This window comes from Daktulosphaira vitifoliae, unplaced genomic scaffold (genome assembly GCF_025091365.1).
Source record: "Daktulosphaira vitifoliae isolate Bord-2020 unplaced genomic scaffold, ASM2509136v1 Scaffold_1, whole genome shotgun sequence".
In the NCBI taxonomy this organism is placed as follows: Eukaryota; Metazoa; Arthropoda; class Insecta; order Hemiptera; family Phylloxeridae; genus Daktulosphaira; species Daktulosphaira vitifoliae.
Genome location: NW_026099572.1, coordinates 72453949 through 72476461, shown reverse-complemented (window position 1 = coordinate 72476461; position 22513 = coordinate 72453949). Strand labels below are relative to the sequence as shown.

Here is a 22513-nt window from a genome sequence, read left to right as displayed (position 1 = left end):
ATTTTATTATATTTTGTCATTTTACTTTAGTAAAATTTTCTCTTGAATTTATTTATTACAGACATTAAACTCAAACAATAAACTTATTACCAAGAAAGATGTTTAATAAGAAAAGACCAAATTCATCTAGTACGTCAGGTACTTATAACAAAAAGTTTAAAACTGAAAATGAAGATGATGATTTTCAAAGTTCAAGATTTGAAGAAGATCTTGCCCTTATGGATGAAATGGACAAAGAATTTGAAGCATCACCTGAAATGGTCGGTGAAGGACCAGATCAAGAAGGTTCTTATGCATTATGGTCAAGACCACCAATGAGAGAAATTGATTCAAAATTAGACAGCTNTGAGAGAAATTGATTCAAACTTAGACAGCTTAGCTTTTCAGCAACTTACTATTGATTATTATATTGGAGAACCTGTAAAAGGAATGAGTGGAGCTCAAATGGGTCAAGTTCCTATTACTCGTATGTTTGGTATAACAATGGAAGGGAATTCTGTTTGTTGCCATGTACATGGATATTCGCCATATTTTTATACTACTGCTCCTGATGGTTTTGGGCCACAACACTGTAAAGATTTCAAAAATCGCTTGAATGCTATAGTTTTAAATGACATGCGAGGAAATCAAAATCGAGTTCAAGAAACTGTACTTATGGTTGAAATTGTTAAAAAAAAAAATATGTATGGATATCATGGTGAAGATGATGAAACTTATTTAAAAATAACTATGGCATTACCAAAACTTATTGCTGCTGCTAAACGACTTTTAGAAAAAGAACAGGTTTTTCCTATATTTTCTGGACATAATTATAGAATGTTTGAATCTAATATTGACTATGATATGCGATTTATGGTTGATTTAAAAATTGTTGGCTGTAGTTGGATTGAATTACCAAAGGAATCATATACAATACGTAATAATTCTTCTAATTTAAAACCGCATTCTAGGTGTCAAATTGAAGTTGATGTTGGTTGGCAACAAATGATAACTCATATTCCTGAAGGTGAATGGAGCAAAGTAGCTCCCTTTCGCATTCTTAGTTTTGATATCGAATGTGCTGGTCGTAAAGGTATTTTTCCAGAGCCAGACAAAGATCCTGTTATTCAAATAGCTAACATGGTACAAGTTGAAAACAAAAGGTTAATAAGAAATGTATTTACTTTAGATACTTGTGCACCAATTGTTGGTAGTCATGTAATTAGCTGCGAAAAAGAAAACTTAATGCTTGAGAAATGGGCTGCATTTGTACGAGATTGTGATCCAGATATAATTACAGGTTATAATATTAATAACTTTGATTTACCATATTTAATTAATAGAGCTAAACATTTACATACTAAAAATTTCAATTTCTTGGGTCGTATTAAAAATATACAATCTGTTGTGAAAGAACATGTGATACAAAGTAAACAAATGGGTCGTAGAGAAAACAAAAATGTTAATATTGATGGAAGAGTTCCCTTTGATTTATACTTGGTATTAGTGCGAGACTACAAACTACGGTCTTACACCTTAAACTCTGTAAGTTATCACTTTTTACAAGAACAAAAAGAAGATGTTCATCATAGTATCATTACAGATTTACAAAATGGTACACCTCAAACAAGACGTCGTTTAGCAGTATATTGTTTAAAAGATGCTTTTCTTCCATTAAAATTATTGGATAAGTTAATGTGTTTAATTAACTATATGGAAATGGCTAGAGTTACGGGTGTTCCATTAGGTAGTTTACTAACTGGAGGTCAACAAGCTAAAGTGGTATCTCAGTTGCTCCGTCTCGCTAAGGATAAAGGATATATTATGCCAGCTATGTCCAGTGGAATGCAGGATGAACAGTTTGAAGGAGCAACAGTTATTGAGCCGATTAAAGGTTATTATGCAGATCCTATAGGTACATTAGATTTTACTTCTCTATATCCAAGTATCATGATGGCTCACAACCTATGCTATACTACTTTGTTAAATCAAAAAACCATACAAACTTTAAATTTATTTGAAAGTAATTATAAAAAAACTCCATCTGGAAGTTACTTTTTATCTAATTTGAAACGCAAAGGTCTTTTGCCTGAAATTTTAGAAAACTTGCTATCAGCTCGTAAAAAAGCCAAAGCAGATTTGAAATCAGAGACTGATCCTTTTAAACAAAAAGTGTTGGATGGAAGACAATTAGCATTAAAAATAAGTGCTAATTCTGTTTATGGTTTTACTGGTGCACAGGTAGGAAAGCTACCGTGTTTGGAAATTTCAACTAGTGTTACTTCTTATGGAAGAACTATGATTGAAAAAACAAAACAAGAGGTAGAACAAAAGTATTGTATTAAAAATGGATATGAACATGATGCTGTTGTTATTTATGGAGATACAGATTCTGTAATGGTCAAATTTGGAGTAAAGTCAATTGAAAAAGCAATGGAACTTGGTCGTGAAGCAGCTGAATATGTGACAACAAAATTCATAAAACCGATCAAATTAGACTTTGAAAAAGTTTATTTTCCCTATTTACTTATTAACAAAAAACGTTATGCTGGTCTTTATTTTACAAGACCAGATAAGTATGATAAGATGGATTGTAAAGGATTAGAAACAGTACGAAGAGACAATTCTCCTCTTGTTGCTAATATGATAAACACTTGTTTACAAAAATTACTAATTGATAGGGACCCTGATGGTGCAGTTGCATATGCTAAAGAAGTCATAGGTGATTTATTATGTAATCGTATTGATATTTCTCAGCTTGTTATTACCAAAGAGTTAACAAAATCTGATTATGCAGCTAAACAGGCTCATGTTGAATTGTCGTTGAAAATGAAGAAAAGAGATCCTGGTAATGCACCAAAATTAGGTGACCGAATACCTTACGTTTTAATTACTGGTACCAAAGGTACACCAGCATATCAACGTGCAGAAGATCCAATTTTTGTATTAGAAAATAACATACCCATTGATTTTAACTATTATTTAGAAAATCAACTATCTAAGCCTTTAGTTCGAATTTTTTCTCCAATATTGGGGGACAAGGCTGAATCAGTATTATTAAAAGGTGATCATACACGCAAAAAAGCAATGGTGACATCTAAAGTTAGTGCTTTATCTGCGTTTACAAAAAAGAAAGAAGTTTGTTTAGGATGTAAGAGTGTCTTACCTAATGGTGAAGAAAAAAACGCTTTATGTAAATATTGCTTACCTAAACAAGAAGAACTTTACTATAAAGAACGTATTAAAGTTAATGAACTTCAAGAAAAATTTTGTCGATTATGGACCGAATGTCAGAGGTGTCAAGGAAGCTTACACGAAGAAGTTATATGCACTAGTCGAGATTGCCCTATATTTTATTTACGAAAGAAAGTTCAAATTGATTTAACAGGTCAGGTAAAGACAATGGATCGTTTTGGAGACCCTAATAAATAACTTGTTGATAAAAAATGTATTTTATTATAATTTAAAAAATTGGTAGAATTTGTATATTTCAACACTTATTTATTGTAAATTACATATTTTAACTGCAAAAAAACCTATTTGTTACCTACTATGGCTCCTGTAGTTATAGTTGAGTAATATTTTAGAAATAATATTTATTTTATTAATCTTACACTACTATATGATACTTTATTTTCAAGAATAAATTTTTATTGTAGTATTTTTCAAAAACTAATAGTTTATGTTATTTTAATGTACAATTTTTCACTTGTTTGTAGTTTAAAGCTTATCTATAACGAACATACATATTTTTATAAAAACTTAAATCTAGTATGTCTCAGTTAAATTTTTCTATAGTTGATCTTGTATTATCGTTTTTGGTATTTTTAATTGATAATAATTATGGCTAAGTTAGGTGGAAAATGTATTATTCTGAGATTATTAGTCAGTGATAAAAATACTAACCAATTAGGTTATGTATTATGGAAATTGTGAAAATATGTTAGGATAGTTGTTTACTACATTATAATTGATCAGAAAATAAAAACATCATTATTTTTAAAATATTTTTCATTATGAATGTAAATTTAACCAAAATGTTGACAAGGTTTTTTAAAAAAAAGGAACATACGCGGTTTTTTTAGTTTTGTAATATTGTGCAAATATAATTTCTCATAAATTTTGTGGTGTATTAACCTCGGTTAATGGTTCTTATTAACGGGAAGACTATTTTCAGAAATGTTGCTGTTTATTTTTTTTTTCAGATTGTAATCGAAAATAAAAGGAATGTACTTAAAGATTATTAAGTACATTTTTACCTTTTTACAACTTTAATTTTATAATTTGTATAGTATTATTATTATAGATCAAACCACTGTGGAAATGGCTGGGGAATTGGAGTGTTTAACCCAAAATTTGTATTCTATTTCTACCTATGGCTTGAACCCTTTTTATTTAGACACAAAAATTAAAATGATAAAAAAAAAGTTAAATAATTAGATCAAGTGTACAAAACAATGGAGTGCAATTATTTTAGTATTATTATTATTATTTTAGTTTTTAAAAATACAATTTTTTACGAATCTAACTCTGTAAAAGAACGAAGTAAGATACAAAAAGTTATATTTATTGACTGAATTAACAATCTAATTTTAATGGTAAATTTTATTCTATTCAGAAACTACCTAGATAATTTTATTGACTATTTCTTGATTATAGACATGTATTATAATTAATTACTATATTAGTACATAAACAAGCATTTTATAAAAAACTCTTCTTCTTGTTCCTCGCCTAAATCCCAACTACTTAGAGTCGGCCACCCTTATCCTAAACTTCCACTTGACACGATATCCCACATCAGCTGTCCTTAAATCGCATTCAATAGCATCCCTCCATCTCTTTTTTGGTCTTCCTCTACCTCTTCTTCCTTCAACATTTATTTCTATAATTGTTCTTACAGCTACTGATACTTCTCTCCTCATAACATTTTATAAAAAACTAGGTATTCAAATAATTATAATTAGGTTAGAAGGATTTTAATAAATCCAAACTTTTAATATTGAAATAATTTTTAGGCGCAATGCTTCTAATGGAATATGGCTGATTTTTCTATTGCCTTGTGCCATAATAATTGGTTATTTTAAGTTCAAAACCAATTCAGAGTCATGTACTATTTCTTGCATTGTGAGTTTTGGCCTTCTTATTAGTGCTTCAACTAATGTAATAAATTGTCTTCGATGTCCTGCAAAACCCTTTTTATGCGTGTAGTTATTGCATTAAGTTATATTGTAACTACTTCCATCGTAGCTCAACTTTTGACATTGTACACTAGTTTAGGTAAAAGTATTTTTCTTATATCTTCAATGTTGTTTAATTAATCGAGTTTATATTTATATTTATATTAATCGAATTTATAGGTGTTGTGTATAATGTGAGTTGTGGAGCATTTTGTGCTCTAACTTATCATAAGCTACTTGAATGGATAGTATATTGTTGTCCAATGAGTTTTTCATACGGAGAAGCTTCTATAGTTGTTCAATGCATCATTCTATTTTTTGTTACTGCCATAACTAATATACTTGCTCCATTTCAGCTACGTTCATGCTTCGGTTTATTTACAATAACTCTTCAGGTATTCAACTGCACTTTTTTTAAGTATTTACTTGAATTTAAAATATCGACACCTATTATTAATACTATTGGAGGTCAATTTCACTATTCCTACTGTTACTACTTAAATATGTAATATTGAATTTAGAATTTGAAAATGTAATTTTTCAAAAAACTTGTTATAAGGCTAGCGTGTTCAGAAATCAGATCACTTAAACATAAACGAATATTTAACTTAAATTTAAACCTTATCAAACATAGGCATATCTATGAAGAAAAGCAAGTTGTCAAATTTTCTTTAATGTAATGTATTAATAAATTATTTTTTAAAAATTATAAGCCCAAGAAAAATTACAATACCATAAAACGTTTTTATATCGATTGTCGACCAATGTCCAAAAATTAATTACACAAGTCGCTCGATACACAAGTCGCTCGATACACAAGTCGCTCGATACACAAGTCGCTCGATACATAAGACCTTCCATTTATTAAATAATTAAAAATTAATTAATTAATTTTTAATTATAAAATTCAGAACTCTTTATTATTATTATTATTATTTTTTACTCATAACTTAATTATTTTCTACGCTTTATTTGTCTATTTTTATATAACTAATAAACACCTATGAATATTAATTGCAAACATCATCATTATAGTTTGGGATTGCTAATTTATCAATTCTAGCATTGTCCGTTTACAAGATCAAAAAATTACGTTCCGCGAGAGCTTTTTACTTGGCCCTCGGTACCACTGCTATTATGATCGTATTACCTTTACATTTGGTACTCAATGGAAGTCCCATTTTAAAAATTATTCAGTGGATCATCAGGGATTGGCATACGGTAATGTAAAGCGCAAATCCATCACTCATGATCTTTTATTATTTCACTTTTTGATTAGATATTGCTTCTATTGTATTGGGTGTGTTGTTCTGTTTTTGCTGTAGTATTTGTTTACATCCAAATTATGAGTAATTCAAAAGCGTCAACTTCCATCAGAAAAAATTTTCATCTACTCGCGTGCCTCGTTTACGTTCCTGGATTGGTACAAGACCCATGTTTGCTGTTTTTAGCAAGTGGTGTAGCATTTGCCGCCTTTGTCCTATTGGAGGTAATTATGATAATAGATAGTAATAATAATGGTTGTAATGATAAAAATGAATTTATTTTTCCATTTGCAAATTTACCCCATGAGCAGATAAATACTTTTAGCATTTCTCCATATAGTTATATATTATAACTTGTTATATATATACTCAGTTATATATTTAACCAAAATTTGGATTAAAATTCATAATTTCTAATGGTAATTATACAATTTTTTATAATCGTAGTTAAACATAGGTCGGTGTACCCGAGTTGGTAACGCGGCAGTGTCTGATGTGCACTGTGTGGGGTTCGAGTCTCGGTCTCCAGTTCTCCATTTGTTGAATGAAACATCAGTTTAGTGATAGAAGTTGCCATACCTTTCTCTGACCATGGATTAACCACCTATCCCAGAGTGTACATGATTAAGAAACTTCCTCTTAAGGAAGGTCTCAAACGCCGTAAATGAATTGTAAAAAGCGATTAAAAAAAATAAAATAAAAAACCATTATTAGCTACAATGCGAAGCTGTAAAGGTATTGGTTTTTTGATGGTATGCGTTATTTTTCGCCTGTCTATAATAGTGTTCACTGAACCAATTTTAAATTTCAATACGTCTAAAGACCAGAAACTTTCTTTATTATGCTTATTTTGAATGTTCAATGAAAAACTTCAGTAAAGGAAATGTTTGAAAGAGAGCAACCACGCATGTAAACAATTTTTGAACATTTCAGGAAGGTTTAAAAATTTACCTAAATTAAATTAAAACTTTTGAAATGCACTACAATATTTAAAAAAAAAAACAGACTATTGTTCTTTTATAAGAAATCAGCCATCAGAGTAAATAAATAAACTTTCTTTTCAATTATGCATTTAATATTTGTGTAGAGTTTTAAAATTAGGAGAAATTGAAAAGTGTACAAATTATTGTAAAATTTAACAGATTCGTATCGAAACGTTTTTTTGCTACTTAAAGTTTTAAAGGCGCCATCGGCATATATTTTTTCCATTATAAATCTTAGGCTTAAACTAACGATCATACAAATTTGTGCAATTTTTGCTCAAAGTTAACGTGACATATTACTCTATAGGTATTAGTTTTACAACGATAATATTTAAAAATTAATTAATTAATTCTAAAATATTTAGACCATGCGTATCGCTAAAATTCCGCCTCTAAATGCTGCTCTTCAAAACGGGTTTAGCGTTTATTCAGACGAAAAAGATGAAGGACCTATTGCTTTTACTCCAATTTATTTGTTGGTTGGATGTTCTTTACCGCTATGGATTCACCCCAAACCTGATATAAAGAGCTTGTTACCCTTAATGTCGGGTATCCTATCTATTGGAATAGGAGATACGGCTGCTAGTGTTGTAGGATCAAGATTCGGACGTCACAAATGGAAAGGTGTGTTAATAATAAATAATTAAATACTTATAAATATTTATGTAAACTATTCATTATTATTATTTTTATTTGCTATGTAGGTACTCAAAAAAGTATTGAGGGTTCAATTGCTTGTTTTTTTTCCCAAATGTTCTGTTTCCTAGGGCTGAAATATGTGGGTTCGTATATATTTTTATCTTTTATAATTAATAATTGACTATTAAATCTTTGTTAACTCAACTTATAAATCGTTATTTTAGGTTTGGTTTGCAATGCAAATCTTATAATGCCAATTATAGGTATTGGTGTTACAACTCTCGTTGAAGCAAAAACTGATCAAGTTGATAATTTAGTACTACCTTTAATATTGTATGTATTTCTGCTATTTTCGACTTAAAATATTATTTAAAATTGTTAATTGTATATGAGTTATGGGTATATAATTTATAATACACCAGTGAAATAAATATTTGTAAAAATGTCATTGTTTTTATTAAAGGCTAAAATGATTCCCAAAAAAAAACATACCTCTTATTATTATTTTCATTTACTAAAGTATTTATTGTTATTGAGCTATTAAATTAATTTAATAAAATAGTTTTATTTTATTTTAGTATATTAGTGTAATTTTTAACAGAAAAATAATTTATTTATAAATATGACTAAACTTATACATAATTTTGATTATTTCGTTTACCACAGTTGATTTGATTTTATCAGGACAATGACAACACTCATCGATGTCATCACTCGAAATACCTAGAAAATTATTTTATAATAAATTTACCATAAAATATGTTTTAGAATTAAATCACGAATAATATGCTTTGAAAAATACGTGTGACATTCTTACTTTGCGAACCAGTCGTTTCTGTTGCTGGCTAATCGTTTGATATCTTGAGCTTTGTCATTCAAATCGTATGATAATCTGCTAGTAAGAGACTTCTCACTTTTTAAACTTTTTACTTTCCTTATGATTTTAAAAATAACAGTTTTAACAGTTTTATTGTAATAAAATATTTCTTAGAAGCGTAATTACTCATCAGATTTTAATTGTGTTGATTTCCCTACAACATATCTCGCCACAGATAAATAATGTTCTTTAGCACTCAATTTTTTTTTATTTAACTTTACAGCTTCGACATCATTATTGTACCACATTTTTTCTTTGCTACTCACTATGGTTGGCTTATCTATTAAATGTGTCCACTGTTTATCATATCTGTAAAAATTAAACGCAAGCCTTTATTTATACATGTATTTAGTGAATAAAAATGATTAGAATGAACGAACTTCAACTCTTCATTATTAATATCATGAAACGTGGGCTTAGCTGTTTGAAGAAGGGAGTTATGTGATTTCATTAATGACGGTGGTTGTCTTTTTTGCCATTGATTGTTTTTAATGTATAGTAATTCATTATTATCATGTCCAAGATGTTGTTGTCCAACTTGAAAATATGGTTGTCTAAAATTCAATATATATTTATAATGGTTAAAACATTAATTAAATTTAAATTAATTTTATTTATACTGGTAGTATAAATTTTTTAATAAAAAAAATATCCATTTTATATGCTGATTTTCAACATAGTAGTTTACATGTAAATGTGTAAATTACTATTGTAACAAGGTTAATAAAAATTAATTGATTATTTGATTAAGTAAGAATTAAAATCCAGGAAATGATCATAAGTTTGTTACAACTATAGCAATTTCATTTTGAAGGCGTTTATTTCAAAATCAAAAGTAACTCATAAAATTTATTTTTATTAATGATTACCTTAATGCATTTTGAGCATTAGGTCTTTTTATTGGGTTCCAACTGAGTAATAGCTCTAACAAATTTATACCGTCACGGCTTGCATTAGGAACTACTGTATTTAACACTAATTTCTTAAATTGCGGAAATTTAAAATTCATAGCAGAAGCTAATTGGTAACCTTCAAACCATTCCTTCTGAAATAATAAATAATAGTTAAACATTATATATATATATATATATATATATATAGTTGTAGGTAATTTTATTAGTAATGTATCCCAATTTCTACATAATCTTGTTTCATCACGTGATATTTTCTGAAGTTGTCGTGTGCGTGTTTCATGACATAGTAACTGAAACGTTTTATTTATGAAGTAAAACTGTCTTAAAAATTAGGAATTAAAAATATGGTAATAAAGCGATGAGCTTAATGGCATACATTTCCAGTTTGTTTTTATTTATACCACGATTTAAACGAAACTTAAACTTAATTTTTCTATTTCAAAAATAGAATTTTTTTTTTTTAATTTTTGCGTGACTACTTTGGGATTATGTATTTATTTTATAACGATTTATTATATTATATGTATGCATGGTTTTTAAATAAAACTAACTTATTATAAACATCCATTAAACTCGGAACCTTACCTTGTCTGGTGTACCCATGACAGAACATATTTTGAATATTTGATCAATCTCACTAGTACCTGGAAATAGTGGTCTAAATGTGTATAGCTCGGCCATTATGCAACCAACAGCCCATAAGTCAATTGGTGTGTTATAATTAACTGAGTGCAGTAATACTTCTGGAGCTCGATACCATCGAGTTGATACATAATCAGTATACGGAGGACGAGATCTAGTCTCTCGAGCCAAGCCAAAATCGGCAATCTTAACTAATTCTGGACCACAACATAAGAGGTTTTCTGGTTTCATGTCACGATGGAAAAAACCATGCCGATGCATAAAAGCTAATCCTTGGAAAATCTATAATTAAAAAAAAAAACATTACTTTTATAATTCTAATTAATTAATAATTATTTTGTTATAGTATCGTTTCTTAAAAAGCATTTATCTTTGAATACTTTTCTTAGCTCTTTCATTTTTTTATGATTTTCCTATCAACGTTTTCCGATCAATTTATTACCTGATAAAGTATATTTCTTATTGATTGTTCAGGAAAAAATTTTGTTTGACTTCGCATAAGCTGATATAAATTTTCTTTCATGTGTTCAAAAACAAAGTAAAGGGTATCGTTTTCTCTTATAACTTCTCTCAGTTTAATCAAATTCGCATGATTCAATTTCTTTAGAGACTAAATCAAACACAATTATAAATGTATGGAAGTTTATTGATATCTTAAATTTGTTACAAATAAAAATATACCTTAACTTCTCTTAAACTCATAGCTTCTTCCCAAGAATAATATTTTCTTTTCATCCTTAAAAGTAAAAAATAATAATTGTACTTTACAATATTACAAAAAATATCTACTTTATGTTATGTTGGTTAATTTCTTAAATTACACAAGATTATTTACAGCTACGACCTTTAAAAAAATACATAATACACAATTTTTATGCAGATAGTATCAGAAGTGTATCTATGGGGGGTGGGTTTGAGTACCAAATTTCTCAATTCTGGTAGAATTTATTATTATTATGAATTAAAATAAGAACATAAAAATATATGTGAGCAGTTTATATACATGTATATATTTATAATTTAAAGAAAGCCATTAAGTAGCAGGAAACTATTTAAAAATAATACGTTTAGTAATTTTTTTAATGTTTTCAAGATGAATTTCAATTAATGTGTCAAAAAAAGTTTAATTTAAACTTTAACATTAATAAGAACAATGTTATTGTAATATAGTTTAATAAGTGAGCTTGTAAAACTACTTTATTAATTTGTGCATTTATCTTAATATTTAAATTTTTTATGTATATAACTTTGGCCATTTATAAAGAGGGTAAAAATTCACAGTAGAGTTGATAAATTATAATAACAGTTAAATAAAAAACTTTTTATTTGAATACATTAATAAATTACTAAAATTTAGCTGAATAATTTTCTATACCTTTTAATAGCCACTTTTTCTCCGGTATCTATGTTTTGTCCTAATACAACAGATCCATACGTGCCATCTCCTAATTGGTTTAAAATAATGTATCTGTTCATACTGGTTAATTACCATGTCTTTTCATACAAATGACGAGTACATCATTCACCATTAAACTGAGTAATATGACACTGTTTATTTTTCAACTGTTATGCAAGTTAAATATGCAAATAAGTAAAACAATTATATTAAAAGCAATATTGATCAACATAAAAATGATATAAAAGGAAAGTCAACCAGGCTATACACGATTAACCAACCACTTTTTCTTAAAAATGACTACTAATCGTTGCTAGGTTACACACGAAGTACAACCACAAGGACTTGTCCAAATATTCGTGAAGTTTATTTTAAAATGTTTACTTAAATTTCATACTCTATTATTCAATCGATAAAAAGTAATAGTAAAATTCATTTCAAACAAATATTTCATTCTTTTAAGTATTTTATTTAAATAACAAATTGCCGCCTTAATTTTTATAACTATATGTAAAGCATTAAAAAAACATTTATATTTATTCAAAATAGTTTTTTATTTATGAATGAACTACAGTTTTCAATCATAGTATAAATGCAAACTTCCCAGACTTGTCTGGTCTTGAATTTTTTTAGAATTAAGTTTTAGAAGTTTACCTAGTTTAAAGAATGGTGAGATTAGTGATCAAAAATTATTTTTGGTATATTCTAAAATTATCTAATATATGATAGATAATTGCGAAAGAGACGGCGAAAATTACTAGGTTTTCAAGTTTTAAACAAAGTTTACATGATTCGGGCACAGTGAAACGATTGAAATTATATATCAAATTTATTACATTTCATTAATGGTTCAATAGATAAATAAAACATAATTGTTAAATTTCAAAAGCCATGACTATTATCAAAGATAAAATTGTTGTCTTCTCTACAGTAAACTCTAGTTCATCATAGTCTGTTAGTATAACACATTTAGAATTTTAATAAACATAAATTACTTCAGCTAAAAATTTAATTAATTATTTTCATACTTTTTAAATTTGTAAACAATTAATATTAAAGTACCCAAACCCTTTTCACGTTTGTTAAATTTATACGTGTAAATAATAACCCAGACTTCTTCTGAAAAAAATTATTCAAGTATTTATTTTATTGGGTATTTCAATGACTTCTATAATCACATATTTGGTATAAAAATAACATGTAAATGAAAAATAAATAAAATTACTTATTATGCTAATACATGTATAGATTGCAAATATTTAAACAAAACGTAAAGAAAAAGTATAAATCAATGAACAATATTAGACTTACAATTGGCTATACCCGATTCTTTAATGAAATTGTTAAAGTATTTATTTTACAGGAGTTAATAATAAAACAATTTATTCTGTTACGAATCCATAAAATAACCTTGGTAATTTTTTATTACTAACATAAGACACCTATTTTCTTGTTATAGTATTTGTTGTCTACGCGGTCCTGAAAGGGTTATTGATGGCGGGACTTATCGTGTTCGTAAATTCATTCCTGACCTCTGGTATACCCCAAAAACGAGCTAAAGAAAAGTTCGCCCTCGTTTAGATACCAAAAATTTCCCAATGATTTTAACCCAAAATGCACAATATGTGTCACCGAATCGTGTGTGGTATAACTATTTTAAACTATAAATGTATTAAAAAGTATGAATAAATTATCCACCTGGCAATTTTTTTTTAAACGAATAATGTAAAAAATATAGTAAGTAAACTATTTTCATTGAAATAATACCTCTAAACACTTGTTGAAATTAAGGTAATAACCGATTAATATTTTAACAGTAGTTTATTTAAAAGATTTTAGACAATTTTTGAACAACTACTCAATTAGAGAAATTAAATTTTTGATTATTAATCTATTTTTTAAAGCATTTATCACATTTTTGTTCTTATATTAATTGAAAATTATTCTTTGGTATACATTTTATCACAAAATTCCTAAAATAATGTCGAGTTTTACCTCTCGTTGGGAGACTATTGATATTAACAATACAATTTCCTTAATAATCTCTTTACGCTACAATTCTCATATATTTGTAATATGGCTATAGCAGTTAAATCACTTCCGATTTTACTTGTGTGGACTAATCAATTTGACTCGCCTATTTAACAAAGTTATTTTATTTTCTAGGATATCTATAACTATTAAATAATTAAATTATTTTTTTTAACATTTCATATTTTTATAAAATCAACACATTATTACTTAGTATCAATATAGCGTTTCTTTTTATTAAAGTTTAAAAATTGTAAAAAACTAAAAAAATTTTTCGCTTCGCTCAGACTGTAAATTAATATGAAACAGCCGATAGACTTTCTCTCAGATTCCTTACAGCTTGCAAGTAAAATAAGGATGCAAAAAAGTCGAAGATAAAAAAATTTAAGGTAGCCATTTACTAGTGCTCCAATTTAGATGTTTTGTTAGTTAAGACGAGATTTTTTGTAATACTTATTTTACTAACCATTTGACATTCATTAAAAATTAAATGTTCGGTAGAATATTAAATTTTCGACCGATCCTTTAATGCTTTTTGAATAGTAATTTTTATCACTTTAAAATTTTTTATATAATAATTACATAAAATGGACTAGTCTAAAATAATTAAAATGTAAAATCTTTGTTTTTTCTATTAATGAGTTCTAAGAGACTTCTATAGAGGAAAAAATAAATGTAAAAATTCAAGTATAGTTTCATACTTTTGTATTACAAAAATATACAACAAGATTGTAACATATAAAAACCAAATATCTTAAAAGTGAGTATATACTGGAATGTAATGACAAAACATTTAATCAACTTCTTCAATAGTTGGTCCAGCACCGGCACCACCTCCTGGAGTAGCACCAGCACCTGGCATACCTCCAGGCATACCGCCCGGAAAACCACCAGGCATTCCTCCAGGCATACCACCAGCTCCTCCAGCACCAGCATACAATTTAGTAATGATAGGGTTGCATATACCTTCTAATTCTTTCTGTTTGTGTTCATATTCTTCTTTATCAGCTAATTGGTTAGCTTCTAACCATTTAATAGTTTCATTCACCTTATCCAATATTGTACTTTTGTCAGATTCTGGAATTTTATCTTTAATTTTATCGTCTTCCATTGTACTCTTCATGTTAAAGCAATAAGATTCTAAACTATTTTTGGCTGCAATAACATTCTTTTGGGCTTCATCTTCTTCTTTGTATTTTTCAGCATCATTTACCATACGTTCAATATCTTCTTTGCTGAGACGACCTTTGTCATTAGTAATAGTAATCTTGTTTTCTTTGTTGGTAGACTTTTCAATAGCACTCACATTCAAAATACCATTAGCATCAATATCAAAAGTAACTTCAATTTGAGGAACACCACGAGGTGCTGGGGGAATAGCTGTAAGTTCAAATTTACCAAGTAAATTGTTATCTTTGGTCATAGCACGTTCTCCTTCATAAACTTGGATAAGCACTCCGGGTTGGTTGTCAGAGTAGGTAGTGAAGGTCTGAGTTTGCTTGGTAGGGATAGTTGTATTACGCTTAATAAGAGCTGTCATCACGCCTCCAGCTGTTTCAATACCAAGTGACAAAGGAGTAACATCAAGCAAGAGTAAATCTTGAACTTCTTCTGATTTATCTCCGTGCAAAATTGCAGCTTGTACAGCAGCTCCATAAGCAACAGCTTCATCTGGGTTGATAGACTTGTTCAATTCTTTACCGTTAAAGAAATCTTGCAATAATTTTTGTACTTTTGGAATACGAGTAGAACCCCCAACAAGAACAATGTCATTGATTGCTGATTTATCGATCTTAGCATCTCTTAAAGATTTCTCAACTGGTTCCATAGTACTTCTGAAGAGGTCAGCATTCAACTCTTCAAAACGGGCACGAGTGATGGATGTGTAAAAATCAATACCCTCAAACAATGAGTCAATTTCAATGCTGGCTTGAGTGGATGATGACAGAGTTCTTTTTGCTCTTTCACAAGCTGTTCTTAAACGTCTCAAAGCTCTCTTGTTAGTAGTGACATCCTTCTTGTATTTGCGTTTGAATTCTTGAACAAAGTGATTTACCATCCTGTTATCAAAATCTTCACCACCCAAATGAGTATCACCAGCAGTAGATTTTACTTCAAAAATACCATCTTCAATGGTCAAGATGGATACATCAAAAGTACCACCACCTAAATCAAAGATGAGTACATTGCGTTCTCCAGATGTCTTTTTGTCTAAACCATATGCAATGGCAGCCGCTGTAGGTTCATTAATAATACGCATAACGTTTAAGCCAGCAATAGTACCAGAATCTTTAGTGGCTTGACGCTGAGAGTCATTGAAGTAAGCTGGAACAGTGACAACTGCATTTGTAACAGTTTTTCCTAAATAAGCTTCAGCTGTTTCCTTCATTTTTGTTAAAACCATTGAAGATACCTAGTAAAATTTAATTAAATAAATTATCACTTGTCTAATTTTAATAAGTAAATACAAAAATACATACCTCTTCAGGTGAGAATGTTTTGCTTTCTCCTTTGTATGTAATTCTTATCTTAGGTTTTCCACCATCAGAAACTACTTCAAAAGGCCAATGTTTCATATCAGCTTGCACAGTAGTATCATCAAAACGTCTACCAATCAATCTCTTTGCATCTATTACCAAATACATCATCATTAATAGAATAATTTTTTATCAAAATAAATATTACATACCAAAAATAGTATTGTTAGGATTCATGGCAACTTGGTTTTTGGCCGCATCACCAATAAGACGTTCTGTGTCTGTGAAACCAACATAACTAGGAGTAGTTCGGTTTCCCTGGTCATTGGCAATAATTTCTACTTTCCCATGTTGAAACACACCAACACAAGAATAGGTGGTACCCAAATCAATACCAATAGCTGGAGTTTTGGCCATTTTTAATATAATTAATTTAAATTACAAAAATATATAATAAGATATTGGATTACAGTCTTGGTAACAATGTCCTAAAACAAAAAAGTTCAATTATTTTTAATGTTAATCATATGTTAAAATTTACTGTATAACAAACTGGCTACAATTATAACACAACCAAATAAGTTTAAGTTAGCTTTAACAAACATATCACAGAATATAGTTTAAGTAAATTCTGATAAAACTCCAGGGTTTAAAATATATAAATATGCAGTTGAATTCTATGTTTAGTATATAAATTTAATATACCAGTATCAATAATATCTATATATCATTTATGCATAAGATGTTTTCAAATGAATGCATAAAATGTATTAACTATATAATATCTGTATCATGGTATTACTAGAAATATACAAGGTGAACTGGTCTGGAAACTTTGTACACTCGTAATTATTTCCAAACTGAAGAGTTAGGTTCTATCAGCCTATTAAAAGAAGTAATGAATTTAAAATAAATAAGTTTTTTTATTATTATTAAGTATTACAGTATCTTTATAACAATTACTACCTAAAACCTAACACGTGACGATATAAATCAAATTTGAATGTGATGGATTGCATAAATATTAAGTATAAAGTATAAAAGTTTGATAATTAAACATGACAAAAATAAATAATAATATATTGAAATACGATTGCTTTCCAATAATATTAATTTTTTTTGATATTTAAATAACTAACCTATAAGAAACACGTTAAATATAAAAAATATTTTAAATAGTGAATACAATGTATATAATAATTCAGAAAATGATTTAAAAATTGAAAGAAAATCACTATAAAAAGTACCTGCCTAATTTTCTATAGAATTAATTAATTTTTCAATTGAATAAAATTTTCTACTTACAAGAGTGTTGCTCTGTACAGTGATCTTGAACAAAATGGACGATTTTATGTATTAAACGGTAACTTATAGTAAAACATTGAACAAAGACGTACAGTGTTCCGATTACTGAATTTTCTAGTGGGAATATATCATAGTGGAATATTCTAGATATAATTGGAAGAAAAAAACATTTTTTTCCAGTTCTTAAAAACGTTTATAAAAAAAAAATAGTAAAATGTGAAAATTAAACTAATAATGCTCATATAAATTATTAAAAAATAGTAATATTAAAAAAATTAATTATTTTAAAATTGAACAAATTTCATGGAGTATATAAATTTTATATATTTTTTGTAATGAAATTGTTATCAATTGTTTCTTATCAATATTGTTGTTTTTAAATACGTCTAATTTGCATACGCATTGCTACAAATTAAATATTAAACAATACTTTGAATATATAACATAAAAATAAAACATTTTTATTGAAAAATCTCCTTTAGCGTCTTATAATCCGTAGTTTCTTATATTCTAGTCAAAATAATGTTTTTTAAATTAAAACCTATTTATCGGAAACATTTTATGTTAAATACTATGTCTACTGTATATTCCTAGTAAATTAAAATTTAGATATTATTGTATTTTTAGTATGATGACCAACGACGATTTATGTAATCTTGAATCATGGGGTTTGCCACCTCAAATTTTAAATGTATATAATATAACTATAAATATTAATATGTGTATGTTTATATTGATTTTATTTTAATACCTAGAATTATAAAAAACGTGGAATTTTATCAATGTTTCCTTGGCAAGTGGAATGCTTAACCAGTGAAAGTGTTTTAGACGGCCGTAATTTAGTTTATTCTGCACCAACATCAGCTGGTTAGATATTTAATTTTTCTTTCTTTAACAATGTTTATGTTCCTCTATTTATTGTTGAAATATTTACCACCAAAATGTTGTTTTAATTTGTTTTAAATTTCTTTTTTACTCGATCTTGTAGTAAATTCATTATTTTCAATTTAGTATATGTATTATTAACAAGTTATTTAAATTAAATTATAATATATAGGTAAAACAATGGTTGCTGAAATTTTAGCTATGCAGACAGTTCTAGAGCGGGATAAGAAAGTTTTAATTGTTCTTCCATTTGTTTCAGTTGTACGAGAAAAAATGCTTTATTTTCAAGTACTACTTTATCTTAATAATATATTTAATTAATTTTTTAATCAATTAAACTATAATATATTTTTAAAGGAATTATTTGAAGGGACAAATAAAAGAGTTGCTGGATTTATGGGGAGTTATACACCTCCTGGAGGTTTACGATCGGTTAATGTTGCAATTGCTACTATTGAAAAAGCTAATGGATTAATAAATCGGTATAACCAAAAAAAATTTATACCATAAAAATATTATTTTTAATAAAATTTAGATTTACTAAAATTTTATGTAATATTGTGAATAATTTCTAGATTGATGGAAGAAGATGGGTTACAAGACATAGGTTGTGTAATTGTCGATGAATTACACATGCTTGGTGATTCTAATAGAGGATATTTATTAGAGTTATTATTAACAAAAATTAAATATATGTCTAAAATGTAAGTGCATAGGTTATCTTAAATGTTTTTTTATAGTTTAATTATATAGAATGTTCAATAAGTTAGAAACGGGTTTCTATTGTTCTTATTGTTTGCAATAATTGAGCTGTTACCTTACTTTTGAAACACTGTATAATGTATGTAAATTATTTTTTTACCCTAGCCGAAGTAATATATCAGTTCAGATAATTGGTATGTCTGCTACTTTACCAAATTTAGAGATGCTTGCAAAGTGGTTAGATGCCACTTTGTATCAAACAACTTTTCGTCCAATTCCATTAAAAGAATATTTAAAAGTTGGTAAAAATATATATAATGCAAAAGATTGTTCTCTTAGTCATACTATAGAACCAGATTATGGAATAAAGGTTAGTAAATTATAAAGGTATTTAAAAATATACATTTTTTTAAAATTATATATTTGAGTTGCACTCCAAAAAAAAAATAAGTTTTTAAAAAGTCACATTTAACAATTGTTAAGATAATCCTGTTTATGTATTTATGTATTCATAGTGAGTTGGAAATTCAATAAAGAATTGCTGTAAATTAATCTGGTTTTTGTGAAATGATTTTGATAATACAGCATTAGGAAAAAAGAATATAGAAGTAGAGAAAATTGATGAAAGTAAATTGAGATGAGAAAATAGAGAGGACATACTGTAGAGCAGTCATTCTCAAAGTGGGCGATAACGCCCCCTAGTGGGCGTTGGTAGTATTTAGGGGGGTGGTAGAATGCCCAAAGAAATTTTGGGGGCGTTGAGTTGGACTTAGGGGGCGATAGCTGATTAAGCCTAATATATATCTAGAATCTAGATATATATAAAAAATAAAAATTAAAAAAAAAATAAAATTATATTAAAGCCAAATACTACTCACTCACTGATCGCGAATTAACTTATAATATGATGCTAATGATTTACCACCAATACGTATTGTGCGACGTGGCGGGCCACAGGTTTTTAGCTATTATCGTGTAGATATAAATAGTTCCTAGAAGTTTTTCGTCGTCTCCCGTAAATAATAATCATTAGCGTTATCGAAACGGCGACAATAGCTGATAATTTAGTATTTATTATTACACTACGTCCAATACACAATGTATACTCAGGCTTCGGTTATTTGAACATTTTAGTTTACGATTTGGTGTCGCTTCGTGCTGGCCGTATTGTGTTTTGATTGCTCGTATAAAATACCTAGGAAGTAAAAAATATGTCGGAAGCAAAAAAGAAAAAAAGACAATACAGTGCGGAATACATTAAATACGGATTTATTCAAAGTCGGACAAATCCATCATCGCCAATGTGCCTTATTTGTCAAAAAACATTTTCAAACGAAGCAATGAAGCCTTCTAGACTAAACGATCATTTAAATAAAATGCATCCAGACATGAAAGGCAAAGATGTCACCTATTTTCAAAATATGGAAAAAAAATACCTAGCTCAACCTACTGTATCGACACTTTTTTCTGCTGCTTCCAAACAAGAAAATGATGGACTTCGTGCATCGTACAATATATCATTGTTAATTGCTAAAACAGGCAAACTTCATACCATTGGGGAAGACTTAATTCTACCGGCAGTAAAAGAAGTAATAACAACTGTGCTCCATAAACCAGCGGCAGATATTATCCGAAAAATTCCTTTGAGCAATAGTTCTGTACAACGAAGAATTGATGAAATGGCGGAAAATATTGAAGAATCATTGTGTAATCACCTTTACCACTTTACCTACTAATGAAGCATTATTGTTATCATACGTGAGGTTTATAAAAAATGAGAAAATATGTCAAGAACTATTATTTGCGAGAAATTTAGAGACAGATACAAAAGGAGAAACAATATTTAATACACTGGAAAAGTTTTGTGATGAAAAGCAAATTCCCCTGAAGAATATTATGTCAATTGCTACTGATGGTGCTCCAGCTATGACAGGGCGTCACAAGGGCTTCATAGCTTATTTAAAAAATAAAGTTCCTGACGTGCTTGCCATACATTGCGTCATTCATCGCCAGCATTTAGTTGCGAGAAATCTGAGTGAACGCCTTCATACATCACTGCATTATGTTATTAAAGCCGTTAATAAAATCAGAAGCAACTCATTAAATGACAGATTATTTAGTCAACTTTGTGTTGCTAATGATGAAGATTTCAACCGGTTGCTGCTTCATACAGAAGTACGCTGGCTCTCAAAAGGTACTTGTCTGACTCGGTTTTATAATTTGTTTGACTCTGTGATAGAGTTCCTGAAAAACAAAGAAACAGGACTTCACGATAACCTCATCACTTCAAAGAATGATATTGCGTACTTGACAGATCTCTATAAGTTATTTAATGATGTAAATCTCCAACTTCAAGGTGACGACTTGAACTTAATTAAAACAAAAACTGTCATTGCTATATTTGTTGCTAAACTGCTATTCTACAAGAGAAATATTGGTAGACGTGAATTTAATAACTTTCCTAATTTATCAGCAGATCCTTTTATCAATGACGACTTGGTTGTTTACTGCCAACACTTGGAGAACTTACACAGTGATTTCAAAGAACGATTCCAGGACATTTTAAACATGGATATACCCAACTGGGTATTAGATCCATTTTCAAATGTCAACACAGCAGAATCATCCCAGATAGAAGAACAACTTTTAGAATTGACCACGAATGAAGAAATCAAATTTAAATTCAAGAATGGCTATCAAGAATTTTGGCTGCAAAAGCCAATCATGCAACTCTACCCTAGTTTATGGTCAATTGTTCAACGATTTCTGATACCATTCCCTTCATCATATTTGTCTGAACGTGGATTCAGTGCCGTAACAACACTAGTAACAAAAAAAAAAAATCGGTTGCTTGTTACCGAACGTGGTGATTTACGGCTGTTTTTGAGTAAATTCGAACCAGATATTAACAAACTCGTCAATGCGCATCAAGTGCATCCATCACATTAAGTAAATTCATCAAGTAAATTTTAAATTTTGAATTGTTATTAAATACTTGTTTTTATACCTATATATATATATATATATATACGAGGTGTGTTCAAAAAGTAAGGTGACTTTTCAAATTTCGCGGGCTACGTCCGTTCGATCTTAGATTTTTTTTTATGTCATGTTGGTACACTCGTACCGAACATCTGTACACAGTTTCAAGTATATAGCATATTTAGTTTGTTTTTGACAGATACAAAGATTAGACGTATTTTGGTGTGCTCGGCGATTTTCTGCTATCAAAAAAAAA

General features: G+C 28.5%; 5 protein-coding genes across 9 annotated transcripts in view; 3 read left to right on the top strand and 2 right to left on the bottom strand.

The window, feature by feature from the left end:
- The window catches only part of LOC126895494 (DNA polymerase delta catalytic subunit), a 33621-nt gene extending 29637 nt beyond the window's left edge, over positions 1-3984 (top strand). For 3 of the 4 annotated variants that reach the window (XM_050667429.1, XM_050667428.1, XM_050667427.1), the window contains exon 4: positions 419-3984. In XM_050667429.1, coding sequence (XP_050523386.1) covers positions 419-3411 — 2993 coding nt within the window. In that variant the 3' untranslated portion in view covers positions 3412-3984. Of the gene's footprint in view, positions 1-61; positions 336-366 lie in introns of all 4 variants that reach the window. The other variant, XM_050667430.1, reaches the window with a different exon arrangement.
- A 1175-nt stretch (positions 3985-5159) lies between these two features.
- LOC126895335 (dolichol kinase) lies at positions 5160-8491 on the top strand. Its single transcript, XM_050667094.1, has 7 exons — positions 5160-5259; positions 5340-5554; positions 6195-6380; positions 6439-6648; positions 7773-8031; positions 8112-8189; positions 8271-8491. Exons 1-7 carry the CDS (start codon positions 5160-5162, stop codon positions 8405-8407), a joined length of 1185 nt encoding a protein of 394 aa, XP_050523051.1. The 3' UTR covers positions 8408-8491.
- An 80-nt stretch (positions 8492-8571) lies between these two features.
- On the bottom strand, positions 8572-12136 carry LOC126895508 (serine/threonine-protein kinase MAK-like). 2 transcript variants are annotated; one of them, XM_050667453.1, is made up of 9 exons: positions 11855-12136; positions 11161-11215; positions 10922-11089; positions 10423-10761; positions 9793-9965; positions 9304-9477; positions 9050-9232; positions 8864-8980; positions 8572-8769 (listed from the first exon to the last, which is right to left on the bottom strand). In XM_050667453.1, exons 1-9 carry the CDS (start codon positions 11953-11955, stop codon positions 8757-8759), a joined length of 1323 nt encoding a protein of 440 aa, XP_050523410.1. In that variant the 5' UTR covers positions 11956-12136; the 3' UTR covers positions 8572-8756. The 2 variants fall into 2 exon arrangements, with proteins under 2 accessions (XP_050523410.1, XP_050523409.1); XM_050667452.1 differs by having other exon boundaries at positions 9793-9968; positions 11855-12135.
- A 2458-nt stretch (positions 12137-14594) lies between these two features.
- LOC126895503 (heat shock 70 kDa protein cognate 4) lies at positions 14595-17841 on the bottom strand. The gene is made up of 4 exons (XM_050667443.1): positions 17689-17841; positions 16596-16871; positions 16387-16535; positions 14595-16319 (listed from the first exon to the last, which is right to left on the bottom strand). The coding sequence occupies exons 2-4, from the start codon at positions 16798-16800 to the stop codon at positions 14700-14702; spliced, it is 1974 nt and encodes a 657-aa protein (XP_050523400.1). The 5' UTR covers positions 16801-16871; positions 17689-17841; the 3' UTR covers positions 14595-14699.
- Positions 17842-18104: 263 nt separating this feature from the next.
- The window catches only part of LOC126895492 (DNA polymerase theta), a 19574-nt gene continuing 15165 nt past the window's right edge, over positions 18105-22513 (top strand). Inside the window, exons 1-6 of the mRNA XM_050667423.1 lie at positions 18105-18379; positions 18444-18555; positions 18746-18861; positions 18931-19055; positions 19149-19277; positions 19441-19645. Coding sequence (XP_050523380.1) covers positions 18317-18379; positions 18444-18555; positions 18746-18861; positions 18931-19055; positions 19149-19277; positions 19441-19645 — 750 coding nt within the window. The 5' untranslated portion in view covers positions 18105-18316. The remainder of the gene's footprint in view (positions 18380-18443; positions 18556-18745; positions 18862-18930; positions 19056-19148; positions 19278-19440; positions 19646-22513) is intronic.